We start from the raw sequence: 18,312 nt of genomic DNA, 5'->3' as shown, positions 1-18,312 counted from the left end.
GGGAGTATCGGGAGACTCCCAACACAACTCTCGCGGCTGCATTCTGTACCAGTGAATAGAATAGTAATTTGAAGCAACTAAATACTGGTCAAGAAAACCATTACCCACTGGTAGTAATAGAGGGGCCTTTTATGTTCGTACTCAAACTATATCAACTTCCCTCCATCCCTGGAGAGGAAATCCTTCAGCTGGCAGGAATGAAGTTGGAACCCTCAAGGCTTCAGCACTGTTGTTGCATATCTGCTGAAGAGTTTCCCCTTCCCACCATGCATGAAAGGGAAAATCCTTTGGAAGATTTCTCCTACCTGCGATGCATGGACATTTACAGACTGGATACTTTCTGCACATGCCTTGGAGAATGAATGCCCTACTGACTTTTGTTAACTAGAAAGACAACTAGTAGAATCACCACTGGGTTGACACAATTATTGAGATTACCCATGTGACTCTGGACAGCCGTTCCTTGTTAGTAAACTATGGAAGCTATCATTTTTATATTGGCTTATGACTGGAGTGACTGAGAGTTGGGATTTTTACATCAAGCTCCAAGTTGCAAAGCAGCCTTTATAGACACTGTGCTTGACAAGCCTTATAGCTTAATCATTTTTTGGATTATTTTCCATATTCTTTGTGTATTGGAGAGATTAAGACCATTTGGACTGGCAAGCTTCTACTGTATTGATCAAATGAGTTTCCCTCTCTTTAGAAGATGATCGGATAAATCTGATTTTCAAGATTTAAAAAATATCTCTTTTTTGGGCTATGCAGCAAAAGAGTGGATAGTATATGGATTTTGGAAAGTTAATAACAGATTAAGGGGCCAGAGGGATTTGGAATTATAGCTTTGAATTATTTAAATAATATTTAAATTATTTCCCATTATTTAAATGGTAAACCAGATATTATTTTTGGTGTTTTTATAAAAAAACCTTGAAGACTGGACATTAGAGCCAAAGGATAAAGAAAATGGAGCAGAAATTCTTAGTGCAAACTTTTGGAAACTTTTCAGTTAAGTTTTGGACAGAATGAATCAGATGTTTAATAAAAATGGCAGAGCTTGTTCTTACAAAGCTGTAAAACAACGAGTTGCAGTGGATGTTTATGAAATTAATTTGAAGGGGGACTTGAATGTAATACAGATGGGTCTAATGGATGACTTCTTCCACACAAGAGATGAACAGATATTAAATCAGGAAATTGATTTGAATAATATTTTTTCTCTGAATGTACAAAAGAGTTCTTCTAAGGTTTGGAAAAAACTTTTTTAGATGTGACAAACAGGATAAATTTTAGTTATGAATACAAGAGAAATTGGTTAAAGTTCTGAAGTATTTTCACTTTATAATATGGATGAGCAGCAAATTACCTAAGACCTTTTTTTAAGGGGTCAAAGAATTAGAAACTAGAAAATATTTATAAGATTGTCTTATTTGATTAGGTTTAAAAGAAGAAAATAGTTATATCTGGTTGCTCTCACTGGATGTAGCATTTTGATTTTGTTTTCCTTACCTAAGAGATGAGCTTTGTGGACAAGAGAAATTATACTTTATTTGGAGATGGTAATAAGCTATTAAATAAAAGTTTTACCTGCTGGGATGAAGGAGGAAGCTATGGACTACTTGTATGTATTAAGGGGAATTACCTTTAGAAGGGGGTTAATTATTTATTTATTTTATTTATATCCCAATTTTATTATTTTTTTGGTAAACATATCCAACACATCTTCCTTCTCAGCAAAAATTCTCTTTGATTGTTTTATGTTTGATAATTTACTCACCCACTTGTAACCAGATAAAATACATGGATGCAAATGAACTCATTGAAGTAGAATGTTGTGAGTGGATAGATTGGAGCCTGACCTAATCATGCTTAAGACTAAATCTAAATCTGCCTCTTTCGATTTCCTGTAGTTACTATCACCAAAAATTCTATTAAGAATGCTTCTGCCTTACTTGTCTTGCCTGCATCCCACGGGTGGGGCTTTGCTTGTTTGTGGGACCAGTTGCTGGCATGCCACAGACTGATCTATGGGATCTTCAGTTTAGCTACATTGTTAATTCAGGTGTACACTGAACTATTCTGACACTGGGGATTCATCAGTCGATTACCTCCACTTTGTCTCTTTCACATATTTTCCAAAATTCAATCAGAACAATACATAAAAATAGATCGAGCACTTGGGGAAATGAGCCCCTTATACTGTGATGCAGAATTTTCTTAGCAAAATCACTATTAGTAGAGAGGGCAGATGCTGAACGAGCAAATGGAATGAGGAGGGTTCTTGATATCAGAAGATATCACCTGTTCATTCAAGGTAAAATGATCCCTGTGCTGCTTACCAAAGACGTGCACAGTGCAGTCAAATAAGCTCATTTCAGCTATCACTCCTCTTCCTAAAAATACTTGTGCAGGAGGAAATTTAAATTTATCAATAAGACTACAGTAGCCCATGCTAAAAGATATAGTGCATAATTTTGGGGTGGACTCACCAGCAAGGTTTCCTTAAAAATTTTAATGTCTTGTTTAGATATGGGGACCATAAACTGTGGTCAAATATATGCTAACTCTAAAAGAAACAACAACAAAGTGTAGTCGGTTTCATTGCAGGCAATAAACGAGACGAAGGTTCCAAACAGTAACATGCTTTATTACAGTCAAGCAGAACAGAACTGAAACAGTGACTGCTGCACAGCTATTTATATGGTTGGCCACTAGGAGGCGGCCAGTAGATTTGAAGGAAGCCATTCCCGCCCCAAATCTACCAATGGTAGTCCTGGAGACAACAAGTCTGGCTTAGTAGCTGTTACACATACACATCAATGAGCAACCATTAATGCAGCATTTAAACAGAAACGTGAATCATTACAAGCAAAAAACCCCAATACGTTACATAATCCATGAAAATTTGTACGTAAAAAGAATCATGTAGGTGAGATAGATGGTGTATAAATTTGATAAGTAAATAATTGGCTGATCCTTAAGCTATGTATTTGTTTGCTAATACTCTGTCTCTTTGATATGAGTTCACTATTGTGTAAAAGCTTATAAAAATATCTGTTGCTAAACGAGACCACTAATGCTATAAATAAGCAGCTTTTGGCTGCAGGTTTTGGACCTCAAATAAATAAACTGGCTAGCTTTTAGCATACTTGTTCTTATTTCAGGCACAGCTTTCAAAAAAATGAGCTCCTTGATGGACTAAACCTCATAAAATAAAACCATATTCTTGCAGGCTGTAGTGGAATGAATTAGAATGGCAATGTGGAATAGAAGAAACAGTGTCTGTTATTTGAATCCATTAACAACTCAAAACAATCTGAGGCATGCACTAGTTAAATCTTAGAAAGTGCTACAGGCAAACCACCATTGCAATTACCATAGAAAATTGTTGTTAGTCGTTATGTTGATAGTTCATATTGTAGGAATTACTAGCAGATGGAAAAACAGATGACTCAAAAATACAGTATTAGCAATCCATATTCTTTTAATCAAAAAACTCTAATAAGGATTACGGCATCTGCTAGATTTATTTAAATAGTTGCTAGGAAGAACTTGTTTTTGAAATAAACAACTTCTTTCAAATTTATACCACGTTTCTTGAGTAAATATCTGTTTTATTTACAATTTTAAATAATTGCACTCATGATGGAATCATAAGGTTGGAAGGGTCATTGGCCTTCTTCTGGTCCAATTCCCTGCCCAGACAGAAATCTTCGTACCATCCCAGACAAATAGCTCTCCAGTCTTTGCTTGAATACTTCCAGTGATAGAGCATCCACAACTCCAGGAGAGTTGGGGTTTGTTCTTATTTTGAGTTTGAATCTCTCTCTCTTTCTCTTCTTTAAGCTAAAGATATTTCCTTTAATCATTCTTAATAGGATTTAGCCTTCACACACACACACACACATCCCAATTTTCATCATTCTTCCTGTACTTTGGTAGCTAGAAGTGGACACAGTATCCCAGATATTTTCTGAGTGTCTTGATATTGTACTCAGTGGATACAGCCCAAGATTGCATTTGCTCTTTTGGCAGCTGCAGCACACTGCTGGCTCATGGTGGATTTACGAGACTACCCAGGTTTTATCCCAAGTATCCGTAAATCTGGATTTTCCTACCTAAGTGCAAAACTAATTTCTTACCATGAGGGAGGTCTGATAGATTCCATTTATATAATTCACACTATATATCATGATCTAATATGTTATTAATTAATTTTGTTGAAATGGCTTCTGGGTATCTCTGAACAGAAATCTGCCAGTGCTATTTAAGTAATTATTTATTAGACTACATACTCAGGAACCAAGTTACATCAGTGACCCAGAATGTGATCATTAACAGTTCCATTATATATTAAGTTTATAGAAGTGACGCCCAATACATTTAAAGAACTTAAAACTTCCAGGTTTATCTATTAATTTGCTAGGTTAAGTTCAATAGATTTCCAGCTGAAAAGACTGCTACCCAAAAGGAAAAAATAAGGGATTAAAAAAAAGACAAGCAAAGAAGCAGGTGCTTCTTTAAAATGGCTTTAAGTCATTTTTATAATACCCTGCTGTGGTAGAAAACAGATGGGCACAGAAAGGACAAGCTGGTATTCTATCAATTCTGATGATGTAGCTTTCACTGCAGTCTGTTGCCAATAAGGGAAGGAAGAACTGATGCAACTAATCTTTCAGAAGAACCAAAACAGCTCCAATATTTTATTCTCCCCCCAAGTAGAGGTATTTATGGGGTGGGAGGAGTGTCAAAAATGTTGACATGGTGGCTCCTCTTGTGATGCATGGAAAAAGATGGTAGATTCCTTTGACAAACATGGTCATAGCTGCCATCTTGATGCCAATCCCCCCCTCCCGTGACCGCTGCTGCCTCCAAGTGTATTTGTGTTAAGATATCACACAGTAATTTAAAGGCCACACTACAAACTAACAGACAACTGCTTTTTCTTTCACTATTGGACTCTATAATGAGTTATAAAACATGTTCTTTAAACTATTCTGGAAATGAGACCTTGTTGTCTATTTTAGGTGTGCCCTAAAGCAGAGGTCCCCAACCTTTTGGCACCAGGGACCGTTTCCGTGGAGAAAGGTTTTTCCACGGACCGGAGAGTGTGTGGTTTTGTGTGTTGCCTGCATCCCACGGATGGGGCTTTGCTCATTTGTGCGGACTGCTTGCTGGCATGCCTCAGCCCTGTACCGGTCCACGGCCCAGGGGTTGGGGACCCCTGCCCTAAAGGGGAAATAAGAGTTTCAAATTCTATTCTGAGATACAAATTTTCAACCAAGTTTTTTTACTGCAGAATGTTTTCTTTCAGTAACATGCATTATTTATTTTAAAATTTAGAAGCTTACATTCAGTAAAACTTGTTGGGAAGAAAGGTATCATTTTATTTGGCAAGTACCTTTGTTCTTGGGAATTCTTGGGACATCCAAGAAGAGTTTTGATAAATTGCTCCTGTTTGGAACATAGCATTTTAAAACAATATTTCCAACAGTCTGCTCTTGGCTTTAGAGCACTGTGTTTGCTTTCAGAAACCAGTGTTGCTGTTCACAAAACAGTTTCTCTCTATCACCATATGACTCTTTTAAATCCAAATATTGGTTCTGGGTTCCTATTGGCACTTTAATGTTACAACTGGTGCTTCAAAGGATTTGAAAATATTCCATGATTGTTCCAAGTTGCAAAGTGCCTAATTCCAACAGTTCTGCATCTCTTAAAGCAGTAGTTGCTTCTAAAATGTACTATTTATATTTATTAGTCTAGTGCCTGTGTGTTTGTATGGAAGTGTCTTCAAGTCAGGGTTGACTGGACTAGTCCCTGAAGTTTTCTTGGCAAGATTTTTGAAAGAGGTTTGTCATTGCCCCCTTCCTAGAGCTGAGAGAGAGTGTGATTGGCCAAGGTCACACAGCTGGTTTTATACATAAGGCAGAATTAAAACTCACAGTCTCTTGGTTCCCACTACACCAAACTGGCTCTCAATATTCATACTAGTTACCTTATAAATGATTGGGTTCCAAAGAGAAGTCCAATTTGACTGTGCTATATAGTATTCTACTAACTTAACTACTTTAATTGTTTTCTTATCCTTTTATACAGAAAACAAAAAAATTATAGCATTGCATATTCTGCTTTATTTTCTGGTTTTGTAGTGTAGTAGTGTAGCACGAAATAAAACTTCAGTTTTTATTAAAGCCAAGACCAGAAACATCAAAGAAGAGATTTCAGGTTTCCGCTGCATGAAGAAGAAGGAATCCATTTTGTAAAAAGAGCTGGAGCGTGAAACAATTTACTTATGATACATTTGATTTTTCTGCAGTTTTCCAAAAAGGATGGTAAGAAAATAGATGCAATGAGTACATAACACTAGTATATTTATCCACCCACTGAATAGTTTATCAGGTTGGTTAGATGAACTTGGTTAATTCTGCTGCTATGATACAGAGAATTTGATCTGCATCCTTAGAATGTCTGCATACTGTTTCAGTATGCTGGGTGTAGTAACATCTAAGAAAATCTTCTGAGACAGGGACAGGAACGTGTGAGGCCTCTTTACTTCTGAGCTGAATATTTGTGCATCTATTTGCAAAATGCAGGTGGCCTTTGTTATTCTCAAGTATTCATTTCAGGCATAGCAGTAATAAAAGTGGAGATATTTTCTTATAGCTAAGAGAATGGCTTGTGCCATATTTTTTAAAAAAATATTATTTAAAGACCTTGCCCATTTTATCTCAGCTGGCACTTTAGAATATACCATGACCTCTTTTTCACACACAGTAGAGGTTGGTTGTCATAGGAGATTCTCAGTCGTAGTCATTGTGTTTCAGCCAATATTTTACAAAAACAAGTGGGATGTTTTTGCATTACACATTTTTCCTACTATACAACTTAAAGTATAATATATATTTTCAGTTCTGTAGACAAAAGGATGTTTTTGGATTACAGAATAAGCTTTGCCAGGAAATTATTTTTGTCAGATGAAGCAATGGCGTATTCATGCAGAGTTTTCTTCAACAGGAAATAAAGTTTCTGTTTAATTCTTCTAAGTAATCATGATGGAAATAAATCAATTTGATAGCTTTAAACTGCCCTCTTGGAGCTGTACTGAATAGTGTATGTATTTTTATTCTCAGCTTTTACTTAATTGTGTTGCTAAACCATTTCCTCTTTACTCCTGTTATGAATTCTAGTTCATTTTTGATGAAAAAGCTTTTTTGTAGGAAAGAGTTATTATAGTTTGAATCGTGTGGTAAGTTACATTTTCTGCCTAGTACTTTATTCTGTGTACACATAATTGTAAGCCGCCCTGAGTCTTCGGAGAAGGGCGGGATATAAATGGGATTAAAATAAATAAATAAATAAATATGTGCAAGCACATTTTACACAGCATTCCTAATATTAGAGCTAGCATATGTGAACTACAGAAACCTAGACAATCTGCATAGTAGTAGATAGTAAGTAATAAACAGTTTTCTGTAGCTCTTTGGCGATTGGATATTTGCAGACCATGAAAGGCACTATACTGGGGGGAAAAGAGGAAAAAGTGATGTTTTAAAAGCAAACAGAAGTATGTTTTACAGCTATACATATTTTCTATTTTTAGGTATTCCTTTTTGTATTTCAATCCACTTCTTTTACAATTTTTGTGATAAAAATTAAAGTATATATTAAAATCCAGCTGAGAAATGCAGCTAAACATACTTAGGTGAATATACTCATTTTAACCCTGAGCTACAAATATTCTCCTTTATTGGTAAACATACTTAGGAATAGTTCTAATTTCAAATAATATGCTGTTATCACATTTTTAAGAAAGGTTTTCCTGTAGTGAATTCTCATTTGGAATTTTGTTATGTTAATATTCTTATTAATACTTGCTAATAGTTATCCTAAAATATTTTTAAATTAGTTTTTAATCTTATTTTGCTTTAAATCAGTTTGGTTGCAACCGTAAATTTTTAATCTTTTATTTGATCCTTTTCTCAACTGTCAACATTTTTCCTAATATTTAAGAGTCAGTGCTGTTGGAAATACTGAGTATCAATTAACCTTTAGGCCAAATAATAGATGTTAGTTTTGATTATTTAAAGTTTTAAAAAAACAATGTGGGAACATAATTGACATGCTTGCATGCATGCATGCATACACAGACACCAGGCTTGACAGGACCATGATTCCTTATTGCCCCAGGATGGTGTAATAAATACCAATTTCACTGTTGTGTTTTCCATTCTGAAACTGGATTATTCCTGCAAATCCAGGTGAGGAGTCTCAGCCTGAAGCACCATATGCTCCAGTATCATCAGGTCATTGCAGGAGTCTTGTTATTAAAAGTCTTATTATCATTGCAGGATAATTATGTTTGTAAAAGTCCTAAGGATTTTTACTTCCAAAATTGCTAATGTAATATTTTGATAGAGAGAGAAAGCCTTCGTCTTTTACTTAATTTGGACCATTTTTCAGGTAGATTTTATCTGCCTAAATTAATTTGCCTTGAAATAAGCGTGGGTGTAATCCAGTGAAGTATCTACATTTTTTTAAAAGCGCTTTTGCAACCTTGCTAGCATAGCCAGTTCTCTACAGTCATGAGTTTGCAAGATACTACAAGTAGGCATATGAGAAAACTAATTAAGAAGAAGGCTGGAGATAACAGTTTTTCACTACATCACATCATTGTTTTTCTCTTTTTATACATGAAGAGAAGTGGAGCTTTGCATAAGCTGTGTTTAAAGCTTTCCTCCTGTTCCTCATTTTGAGTCAATCTTCTCCCTACCTACTTCAGTTATTATTAGCTTCCTGGAATAAAGCTGGATAACAGTAAAATAGCAGAAGTTTAACCTTATACTGAATTTACCAATACTCCTAGCTGTTGTGAGGAAGAGGTACTCTCTAAGCAGTCAATGTAAAATAATGCTCCAATGGTCATTTTGTCAGTGATGGTTATTTTGAGAGCTGTTGAGAAATTCAGGAAAATTTAATAGATTCTTCTCTATTTCTTTCTTGTTAAAGATAATCAGCAATGATGGCCAAGGCAGATTTAGTTCTGAAATCTTCCCAGAAGAAAAGGGTCCGGATGGCCTATTTTACGCCAGTCAGTCAGTTATAATTGGAGCATTATATAGGTATAGTGAAGTCAGTCTTAGTTTCATGCTTTCTAAATACATCAAAAGCTGATGCCCCATAATTTCCACCCAGGCTTTCTCCAATTGGATGGAAATTATGAGGTGTAAAAGCCACTACTTTTGGAGGACTCCGGGTTGCCTAGATCAGTCCTTCCATACAGAGTAGGGTATGTTTGATGGCAAGCTATAATGTCTCATTGAGGAGAGGTCCAGGAATGGGTTCTTCACAATGTCTCCTTTTTAATTTAAATAGTGCAAACCATGCCAGGCCACAGACAGCTATCAGGCTGTAGCTAGTTGGGAACCGGGCTGCCGAAGTGGTGGTTGAGTGCACAAAGCTTCCTTTACGTATGCACACGGTTTAGGTTGCACGGTCAAAACCATTCCCCCCAGCACTGAAACCAACGAAGCCACCGCCGGCGGACTGTGAAACCAAAAAGTGTGGAGACCCTTACCATAAGACTTGAACAAATGATAACATGGATGCCTATTTAACTCCCATATAATTAAGGGATCCAAACTGTATTAATTTAATCTTCAGGAACTGTCAAACTTGTATAGCAAGCTGTTGTGAGTCTAAATCTTCCAGAAAAAGATTTGTTGTTGTTGTTGTTAGCTGCGAAGTCGTGTCCGACCCATCGCGACCCTATGGACAACATTCCTCCAGGCCTTCCTGTCCTCTACCATCTTCTGGAGTCCATTTAAGCTCACGCTTACTGCTTCAGTGATTCCATCCAGCCACCTCATTCTCTGTCGTCCCATTCTTCTCTTGCCCTCAATCTTTCCCAGCATTAGGCTCTTCTCCAGTGAGTCCTTCCTTCTCATTAGGTGGCCAAAGTATTTTGAGTTTTAGCTTCAGGATCTGGCCTTCTAAAGAGCAGTCAGGGTTGATCTCCTCTAGGACTGACCGGTTTGATCGCCTTGCAGTCCAAGGGACTCACAGGAGTCTTCTCCAGCACCATAGTTCAAAGGCCTCAATTCTTTGGCGCTCAGCCTTTTTTATGGTCCAGCTTTCACTGCCATACATTGCAACTGGGAAGACTATAGCCTTGACTATACGCACTTTTGTTGACAGGGTGATGTCTCTGCTTTTTAGTGTGCTGTCTAGATTTTCCATGGCTTTCCGCCCCAGGAGCAAGCGTCTTTTAATTTCTTGGCTACAGTCCCCATCTGCAGTGATCTTGGAGCCCAGGAAAATAAAATCTGTCACTACCTCCATTTCTTCCCCATCTATTTGCCAGGAATTGAGAGGGCCGGATGCCATGATCTTGGTTTTCTTAATGTTAAGTTTCAACCCAACTTTTGCACTCCTTCACCCACAACACAAGGCTCTTTAGTTCTTCTTCACTTTCTGCCATTAGAGTGGTATCATCTGCATATCTTAGGTTGTTGATATTTCTTCCAGCAATCTTAATTCCAACTTTTGATTCATCTAGCCCTGCCTTTCTCATGATGTGCTCTGCATATAAGTTAAATAGGCAGGGCGACAGTATACAGCCTTGCTGGACTCCTTTCCCAATTTTGAACCAATCAGTGGTTCCGTGTCCAGTTCTCACTGTTGCTTCTTGGCCCACATATAGGTTTCTCAAGAGACAAATAAGATGGTCTGGTACGCCCATCTCTTTAAGAACTTGCCACAGTTTGTTATGATCCACACAATCAAAGGCTTTAGCATAGTCAATGAAGCAGAAGTAGATGTTTTTCTGGAACTCTCCAGCGTTGTCCATGATCCAGCGTATGTTGACAATTTGATCTCTAGTTCCTCTGCCTCTTCGAAATCCTGCCTTTACTTCTGGTAGTTCTCGATCCACATACTGTTGGAGTCTAGCTTGTAGGATTTTAAGCGTAACTTTACTAGCATGAGAAATGAGTGCAATGGTGCGATAGTTTGAACATTCTTTGGCACTGCCTTTCTTTGGAATTGGAATGTAAACTGATCTTTTCCAATCCTGTGGCCACTGTTGAGTTTTCCAAATTTGCTGGCAAATTGAGTGTAGCACTTTTACTGCATCATTTTTTAAGATTTTGAATAGCTCAGCTGGAATACTGTCACCTCCACTAGCTTTGTTGTTGCTCAGCTTTTCTAAGGCCCACTTCACTTCACATTCTAGGATGTCTGGCTCGAGGTCAGTGACCACCTCATTGTGATTATCAGGGATGTTCAGCTCATTCTTGCATAGTTCTTCTGTGTAATTTTGCCATCTCTTCTTAATCTCTTCTGCCTCTGTTAGGTCCCTGCCATTTTGGTCCTTTATCATGCCCATTTTTGCATTAAACGTTCCCTTCATCTCTCCAATTTCCTTGAAAAGATCTCTGGTCCTCCCTATTCTATTGTTTTCTTCTATTTCTTTGCACTGTTCATTTAAGAAGGCATTCTTATCTCTTCTAGCTATTCTCTGGAATTCTGCATTGCCTTTCGCTTCCCTCCTTTCCTCAGCTATTTGCAAAGCTTCCTCAGACAGCCATTTTGCTTTCTTGCATTTCTTTTTCTTTGGGATGGTTTTAGTTGCTACCTCTTGTACAATGTTGTGAACCTCTGTCCATAGTTCTTCAGGCACTCGGTGTCTATCAGATCTAATTCCTTAAATCTATTTTTCACCTCTACTGTATATTCAACAGGGATATGATTTAATTCATACCTGAGTGGCCTAGTGCTTTTCCCTACTTTCTTCAGTTTAAGCCTAAACTTTGCAATGAGAAGCTCATGGTCTGAGCCACAGTCAGCTCCTGGTCTTGTTTTTACTGACTGTATAGAGCTTCTCCATCTTTGGCTGCAGAGCATATAGTCAATCTGATTTCTGTGTTGACTGTCTGGTGATGTCCATGTGTAGAGCCGTCTCTTGGGTTGTTGGAAAAGAGTGTTTGCTATGACCATCGTATTCTCTTGACAAAATTCTATCAGCCTGTGCCCTGCTTCATTTTGTACTCCAAGGCCAAACTTGCCTGTTATTCCGCTTATCTTTTGGCTTCCTACTTTAGCATTCCAATCCCCCATGATGATAAGGACATCATTTTTGGTGTTAGTTCTATAAGGTGCTGTAGGGCTTCATAGAACCGGTCAATTTCATCCTCTTCAGCACTGGTGGTTGGGGCATAGACTTGGACTACTGTGATATTGAATGGTTTGCCTTGGATTTGAACTGAGATCATTCTGTCATTTTGAGGATTGTATCCCAGTATTGCTTTTCCTACTCTTTTATTGACTATGAAGGCTACTCCATTTCTTCTGAGGGATTCTTGCCCGCAGTAGCATACCTGATGGTCATCTGAATTAAATTCACCCATTCCTGTCCATTTTAGTTCACTGATACCTAAGATGTCAATGTTCAGTCTTGTCATCTCTTGTTTGACCATGTCCAGCTTTCCTTGATTCATGGATCTTACATTCCAGGTTCCTATGGAGAAAAAATCTTTACATCATTGGACTTTCCTTTCACCACCAGACACATCCACAGCTGAGCGTCCTTTCGGCTTTGGCCCAGTCGCTTCATTCTTTCTGGCGCTACTAGTACTAGCCCTCTGCTCTTCCCCAGTAGCATATTGGATGCCTTCCGACCTGAGGGGCTCATCTTCCAGCGTCATATCATTTTGCCTTTTGGTACTGTCCATAGGGTTTTCATGGCAAAGATACTGGAGTGGGTTGCCATTTCCTTCTCCAGTGGATCACATTTTGTCAGAACTCTCTGCTATGACCTGTCCGTCTTGGGTGGCCCTGCACGGCATAGCTCATAGCTTCATTGAATTACGCAAGCCCTTCGCCACGACAAGGCAGTAATCCATGAAGGGAGAAAAATATTTAAAACTACTTAAAACAGCTAATGAACATCAACAGTAATATTAATTATTTGCTGGTTCATAATTATGAGATGAAGTGAGAGAATGTCAGAAAGTCACAGATCACATTGAATCACAAGGAAGTGATCAAAGTGTAAAAGAGAATTAATTTGGCTCTACTGCATCATCTTAGTCATTTTTGACAAGATGATTTAATTTCTGACAAACTTGTGCTATCAATATATTGTCATACATACATATATACATAAGTTTTCAAAAATAAATGATTCAGAACTGCGTACCTTCATAGTTTCTGTCTCATAATTTTGAAAATTGTCAGTCCTGTAGCTAAATACAAACTTAATTGAATGTAATATGCTGGTTGATAATATTTCCTGCACAGTCCATTGGATGAGATTAATTCACTGTTTGATACCTCATTTTGTATAATAGACTACGAAATAAGTAAATTATTATGTATTAATTTGCAGCTTCCACTATGAATGAAAATATTTTTATTAATGAAATACTTTTTATTCTTGCCTGAACAGCTAAAAAACCTAAGTCTGGAAGAGCTGCAGATGAGATTAAAAGCTTTAGATCCAATGATGGAGCGTGAAATTGAAGAGCTTCGTCAAAGATATACTGCTAAGAGACAACCAATTCTGGATGCTATGGATGCAAAAAAAAGAAGGCAACAGAACTTCTGATTTTCTTAAGAAGATAATACAAGTTGATGTGGACACTACAGGTTTTGAAAGGCCAGTCCTTTGAGCTTTGCAACAACTCAAGCAGAAGGACTTGTAAAGGAAAGCACTCTAAATGTCCTTGAGCCCAAGTAAAAAATCTGCCGTGTTTTTCATGTTTTAATACAATAGAAGTTTCACATTCCTGAGCTCTGTAAGCAGTGTTTCAGTAATGCTGTGTGTTATGCAGTAATGACTTGGGGTCCTACTAAGACTTCAAGCAATTTCCAATTTTCCAATTAATGCAGAACGTTTAAGTGGCAATGTATGCACCTATCATTTAAAGGCATATTTATTCCACATGCTTTGTGATTTATTTATTTTTATGCTTGATGCTTCTTAACTATAAATGGTGCTTGCAGTTAGTACTAGTGGAAGCCAGGGCAGAGTAAGTTAAGTGTTTGTTTATGGTCACACTCTAAATGGAATGTATTGCTGTATTAAGGGCTGACTCAGGTAGAGTATTAGCTCCAGCTGGCTTGTAAGCACACAAATGGGTCTCATGGGGTTTTTAGTCAGGAGCTTGATGTTGAGTGTAGAGAAATACTTACATAAGGATGAGCATGCAACCTACTCCTCTACTCTCTTGGGCATCTCTCTTTGAAAATAACAGGGTTATGCAGTCTTAAGCAACTCCTTTTTCCAGGGGAATTGCACTGGAGAAATTCCAAGTGGGTTTTGTCTTAAGCCTGTCCCTTTCACATACAATAGGCAGGATCTTACAATGTAAGAAACAAGTGCCTATATGCTGTGTTTTCTTTCTCTCCTTCCCACCTCCTTCCCTCCTTTACTTTTTAATACAGAAAAATGCAGATCCCTAATTTTATGGTGCATATTTCTATCTATCACTGTTTTTCATTTTGCATAATTTTCCGTATCTCCTTTGGCTCCATAATAAAAGCTATCTTTTTTCTAACAAGCATGATTTTTTTTAAATTTACCTATTCACTCTACTTACCTTTTCCCCTTATTTTATTGACATTTGGAAATGTTTTCATATTACATTCTGAGAAACACTAATTGAAAAGCCAAAGAAAATTACTCTGATTCCAGCTTTCTTTCATGTTTTCTCTTAGTTTTCTTTTTTTTTCTTGATAGTTTTCTTTTCAGCAGCTCTTCTTTGTAATCATTTCCAAGGTAATAGGTTTGTTCCTGTAGGTATCCCAGTACTGTTGTGTAGATATTTTCATCTGTTATCTTATGTGCTTTCCTAGAAATATACCCTTAAGTTCAATTTCTTCAATATGTTATAGCATCCCCCCCTTTTTCATTTATTCTTCTGTCTAATATGTGAAATGTATTGTATTGTCTGTATAAATAGCTACTTTTGTATGCTTACAGAATCTATTTTGTAAGTGCTATTACAATTATGCTAACAGGGCCACAGGTTTATTTTGTCCTTACCTTCCCCCTTGCCACTAATTTACATGTTAAGATTCTGGATTTTAGTGAATTGTCCATTTTATTATGTGTTTCAGTCATTGTGAGCCACTTATATTATGCACTGAAAACTGGAAAACCACAGTGTATTCTGAAAAGCCTTAAAATATTTGAAATAAATTACCATTCCTTTATATTTCAGCTGAGAACAATTTTACCATGTATATGAATACATGTGCATAAATTGAAACCCAAAACATAAATTAAAAATCACTTAAACTTGTATAGCTTATATGAGCTGCTATAAACCATAATTTTTTTAATGAATGAAATAGAAAAAGTTATGGTGTAAACCTCACTGGGGCTAATGTCTCTTACTGTTTTTCATATCATCAGACTGATTGCAATTTACTGTGAATTGTTTTTTAGGTAAGGCATCTAAATCATTTTTCTAAATGACAAATAGATGTATAGTTAATTATAAGAAATTCTAATGTAACTTATAAAAACCTTCTTCCTAACATACTCTATAATAATATATAATAAAAAAAATCTCAATGCATAATGGTATTATGGGCACCTTCCATTCGAAGCAATTGAAATGCAAATAGAATTGTCTGTCGTAATATTTACCAAAACTGTGTTAGAGTCTGTAGAGTGCAAATGGGATAGAACTCAACAGTTAAGAATTGATTTCTATCTGTAATTCTCACCCAGTATATGATTGCATAGGTTCTTGGATCTAAAAGTGTAGGAACCAGTCATGATCCACCCTGGGGGGGAAAAAATACTGAAACAGTAGCAGTTGATGCTTGAATTAATGGAAAGACCAACATTCACTACTTGTGACAAGGCATTCAGAATGTCATTGTTTCATATAGTTAGGAGTGAATGTGTTCAGTCTAATGAGGTTAGTCATTTAGATTAGTATCAAGTAAGATTTGTCCAACAAGAAATTTTCTTTAACTTTCTCAGTTTTGCAGAACATTCTAAAATCTTGTACATTAAAAATGAATGTCTAAATCACCTTTTTTCAGATCTGTGAAAATACCAAAAAAGATTAATCAGGTCATCAGCCTGATTGGCTTTTCCTGGTGTGCCTTATGCAATTTAATCAATTAAAAATTATTTGATTCTTTCTTTTGGTATTGCTTTGATTATTATTAACTCAGTGGAAACCAGAAAGACAATACTAAAGCCAACTTCCAGGCTACGACGTCCACATAGCACTTGGAAAGATCTCTGTTCAGATACTAACATAGATTTGACACGTACATTTTGGTATAAGATATGCACAATCTTCACTCTTTCCTTGTACTGTCATTCTTGACTTACCAGAGTTACCCAGGAAGTTTTCAGTAACTATAACCATAGTTTTGCATTTCATCCAGATAACGAACTAAGGTTCATAACAAGCCAGAAATTTAAAAATAGTTGCAAATTGTCATTTCAGAGTATGTCTTCCTCTGAACCTACCTGTAATTTTCAGGTACAAACATAATTGAAACCGATGATTAGGTGAAGACTTTCTGAATTAATTGCAATATATCAAGACAGGAAGAGACAAAGGAAGGATTGAAAGCATGGGCACAAATATTTTTATTTCCAATATATTTTATTTTTTGTGATGCTTGCTTTAGCCTCTGTTGCTTATAACTGATTGGTGTTTTAAATGATAATTGTTGATGGTTTTATTGTGTTTCCAGTTTGATTTATATAGACAGTTTGTGCTTTTATTATAAGTTAAGCTGAGAGATAAACTTTATATATCTTTGCTTTAGAAGCTGCAAATGTTACATCCTGACTGGGCAGTGAGTATCACACTTACTATAGATTAAAGGTTTATTCTAAAGCAAATGAAATTGTGGAAAGTAACAGACAAAATATAATATTTGGAATTCCCTGAATTTCTCTACAGTTATAGTATAGTATTAATATACTCAGTTTGAGCAGATAATTTGATTTATCACTGTTAACTGATCAAGGCAAAAAGTTGTATAATAATGAAATTTAGGGATAGGAGTTATATGCAATTGACCTTTTTATTATTTCATTATTTATTAATTTTTACTGAAACATATACATTACTTGTGCCCACAACCATTTTTATTTCTACTAAAAATATATGTTTTTGTAAAATACTTCTTTTTAATTAAACTTGCAATAATTCTAGTATAGACCTTGTGAAATTTTAACTCACTTTGGTTTATAGTTTGTTTCCTGTCTCATATATAAAAGTTTTACTGTTCTAAAGTACAATGTCCCCAAACCCTGAAAGATAAGTGTTTGTTACCATTTTGAATAAAAAGCTATTTTCCATCGATGCCTGATGTGTGTGATTTCAACTAGCTTTTTTAAACTCCAGAGTGAAACTCTGAAATTTGCCAAGCCATCAGTGATGAGGTCTTAGCCTCATCCATATTATTGTCAGTAACTTGAATATTTAATAAATAGGTGAAATAGCAATAGGACTTAGACTTATATACCACATCATAGTGCTTTACAGCACTCTCTAAGCAATTTTCAGAGTCAGCATATTGGAAAACGTGCTCCAGAATAAGGCTGGCTTCATTAACAATTGAAAAACAATCATAGAAGACAAACAATGCTATGCTATGGATTATCTAATAAAATTGTTTTAGCTGTTTAAAACTCTTTCCAAAAGAATTCATTAACCAAGGCTAAAGGTAAAGGTGTCCTTAAACTGGATTCCAGGCGGCTATATAAGCAAAGTAGCTGTTTTAGCATAGTTTTCTCGGTAGTGATACGAAAGAGCTTTGACATTTGCTTCTGGAATCTTTTTTTTTAAATTTTCCTAATCTTGCAAAGAAAAGTTCAGCTAAACATTTTCTTGTAAGGAAGTAAGCTACCTAGGATCAAACTTACAGCCTTCTGATTGTGAGGTGAGAGCTCCACCTCCACCATGCCACTATAAATAAATAAATATAGATAAATAGATAGATAGATAGATAGATAGATAGATAGATAGATAGATAGATAGATAGATAGATGATAGATAGATCTCAGCAGACAAGAATATTATTAGCAAAGCAGCACAAATTCATTTCTATATAAATTTGATGTGAACACTAAGAAAGTTGGGGTTTTGTATCTTTAAAATTAGTGATAGATGCAATATTATTCCAACCTACAGTTGTACATTATATAGGTTGTGCTTGCTTATTAAAAGGAAAAATAGCTGTTTGAAAAGTTTTAAAAAGAAAACAGCTTCTTTTTTAAAAAAAAATCAATTTCAGGTGTTCTTATAGGTGACTTTGGAGAGCCAGTTGGTC

At 36.2% G+C, this 18,312-nt stretch overlaps 1 protein-coding gene across 1 annotated transcript in view; it reads left to right on the top strand.

Annotated features, from left to right (window-relative positions):
• STK3 (serine/threonine kinase 3) overlaps nucleotides 1-17,342 on the top strand; it is a 118,284-nt gene extending 100,942 nt beyond the window's left edge. Inside the window, exon 11 of the mRNA XM_081322734.1 lies at nucleotides 13,445-17,342. Coding sequence (XP_081178860.1) covers nucleotides 13,445-13,603 — 159 coding nt within the window. The 3' untranslated portion in view covers nucleotides 13,604-17,342. The remainder of the gene's footprint in view (nucleotides 1-13,444) is intronic.
• The last annotated feature ends 970 nt before the right edge of the window (nucleotides 17,343-18,312 follow it).

The sequence above is a fragment of the Vipera berus genome (genome assembly GCF_964194415.1).
Source record: "Vipera berus genome assembly, chromosome: 3".
In the NCBI taxonomy this organism is placed as follows: domain Eukaryota; kingdom Metazoa; phylum Chordata; class Lepidosauria; order Squamata; family Viperidae; genus Vipera; species Vipera berus.
The sequence above is the reverse complement of the archived record's forward strand: the minus strand, read 5'-3'. Positions and strand labels throughout refer to the sequence as shown.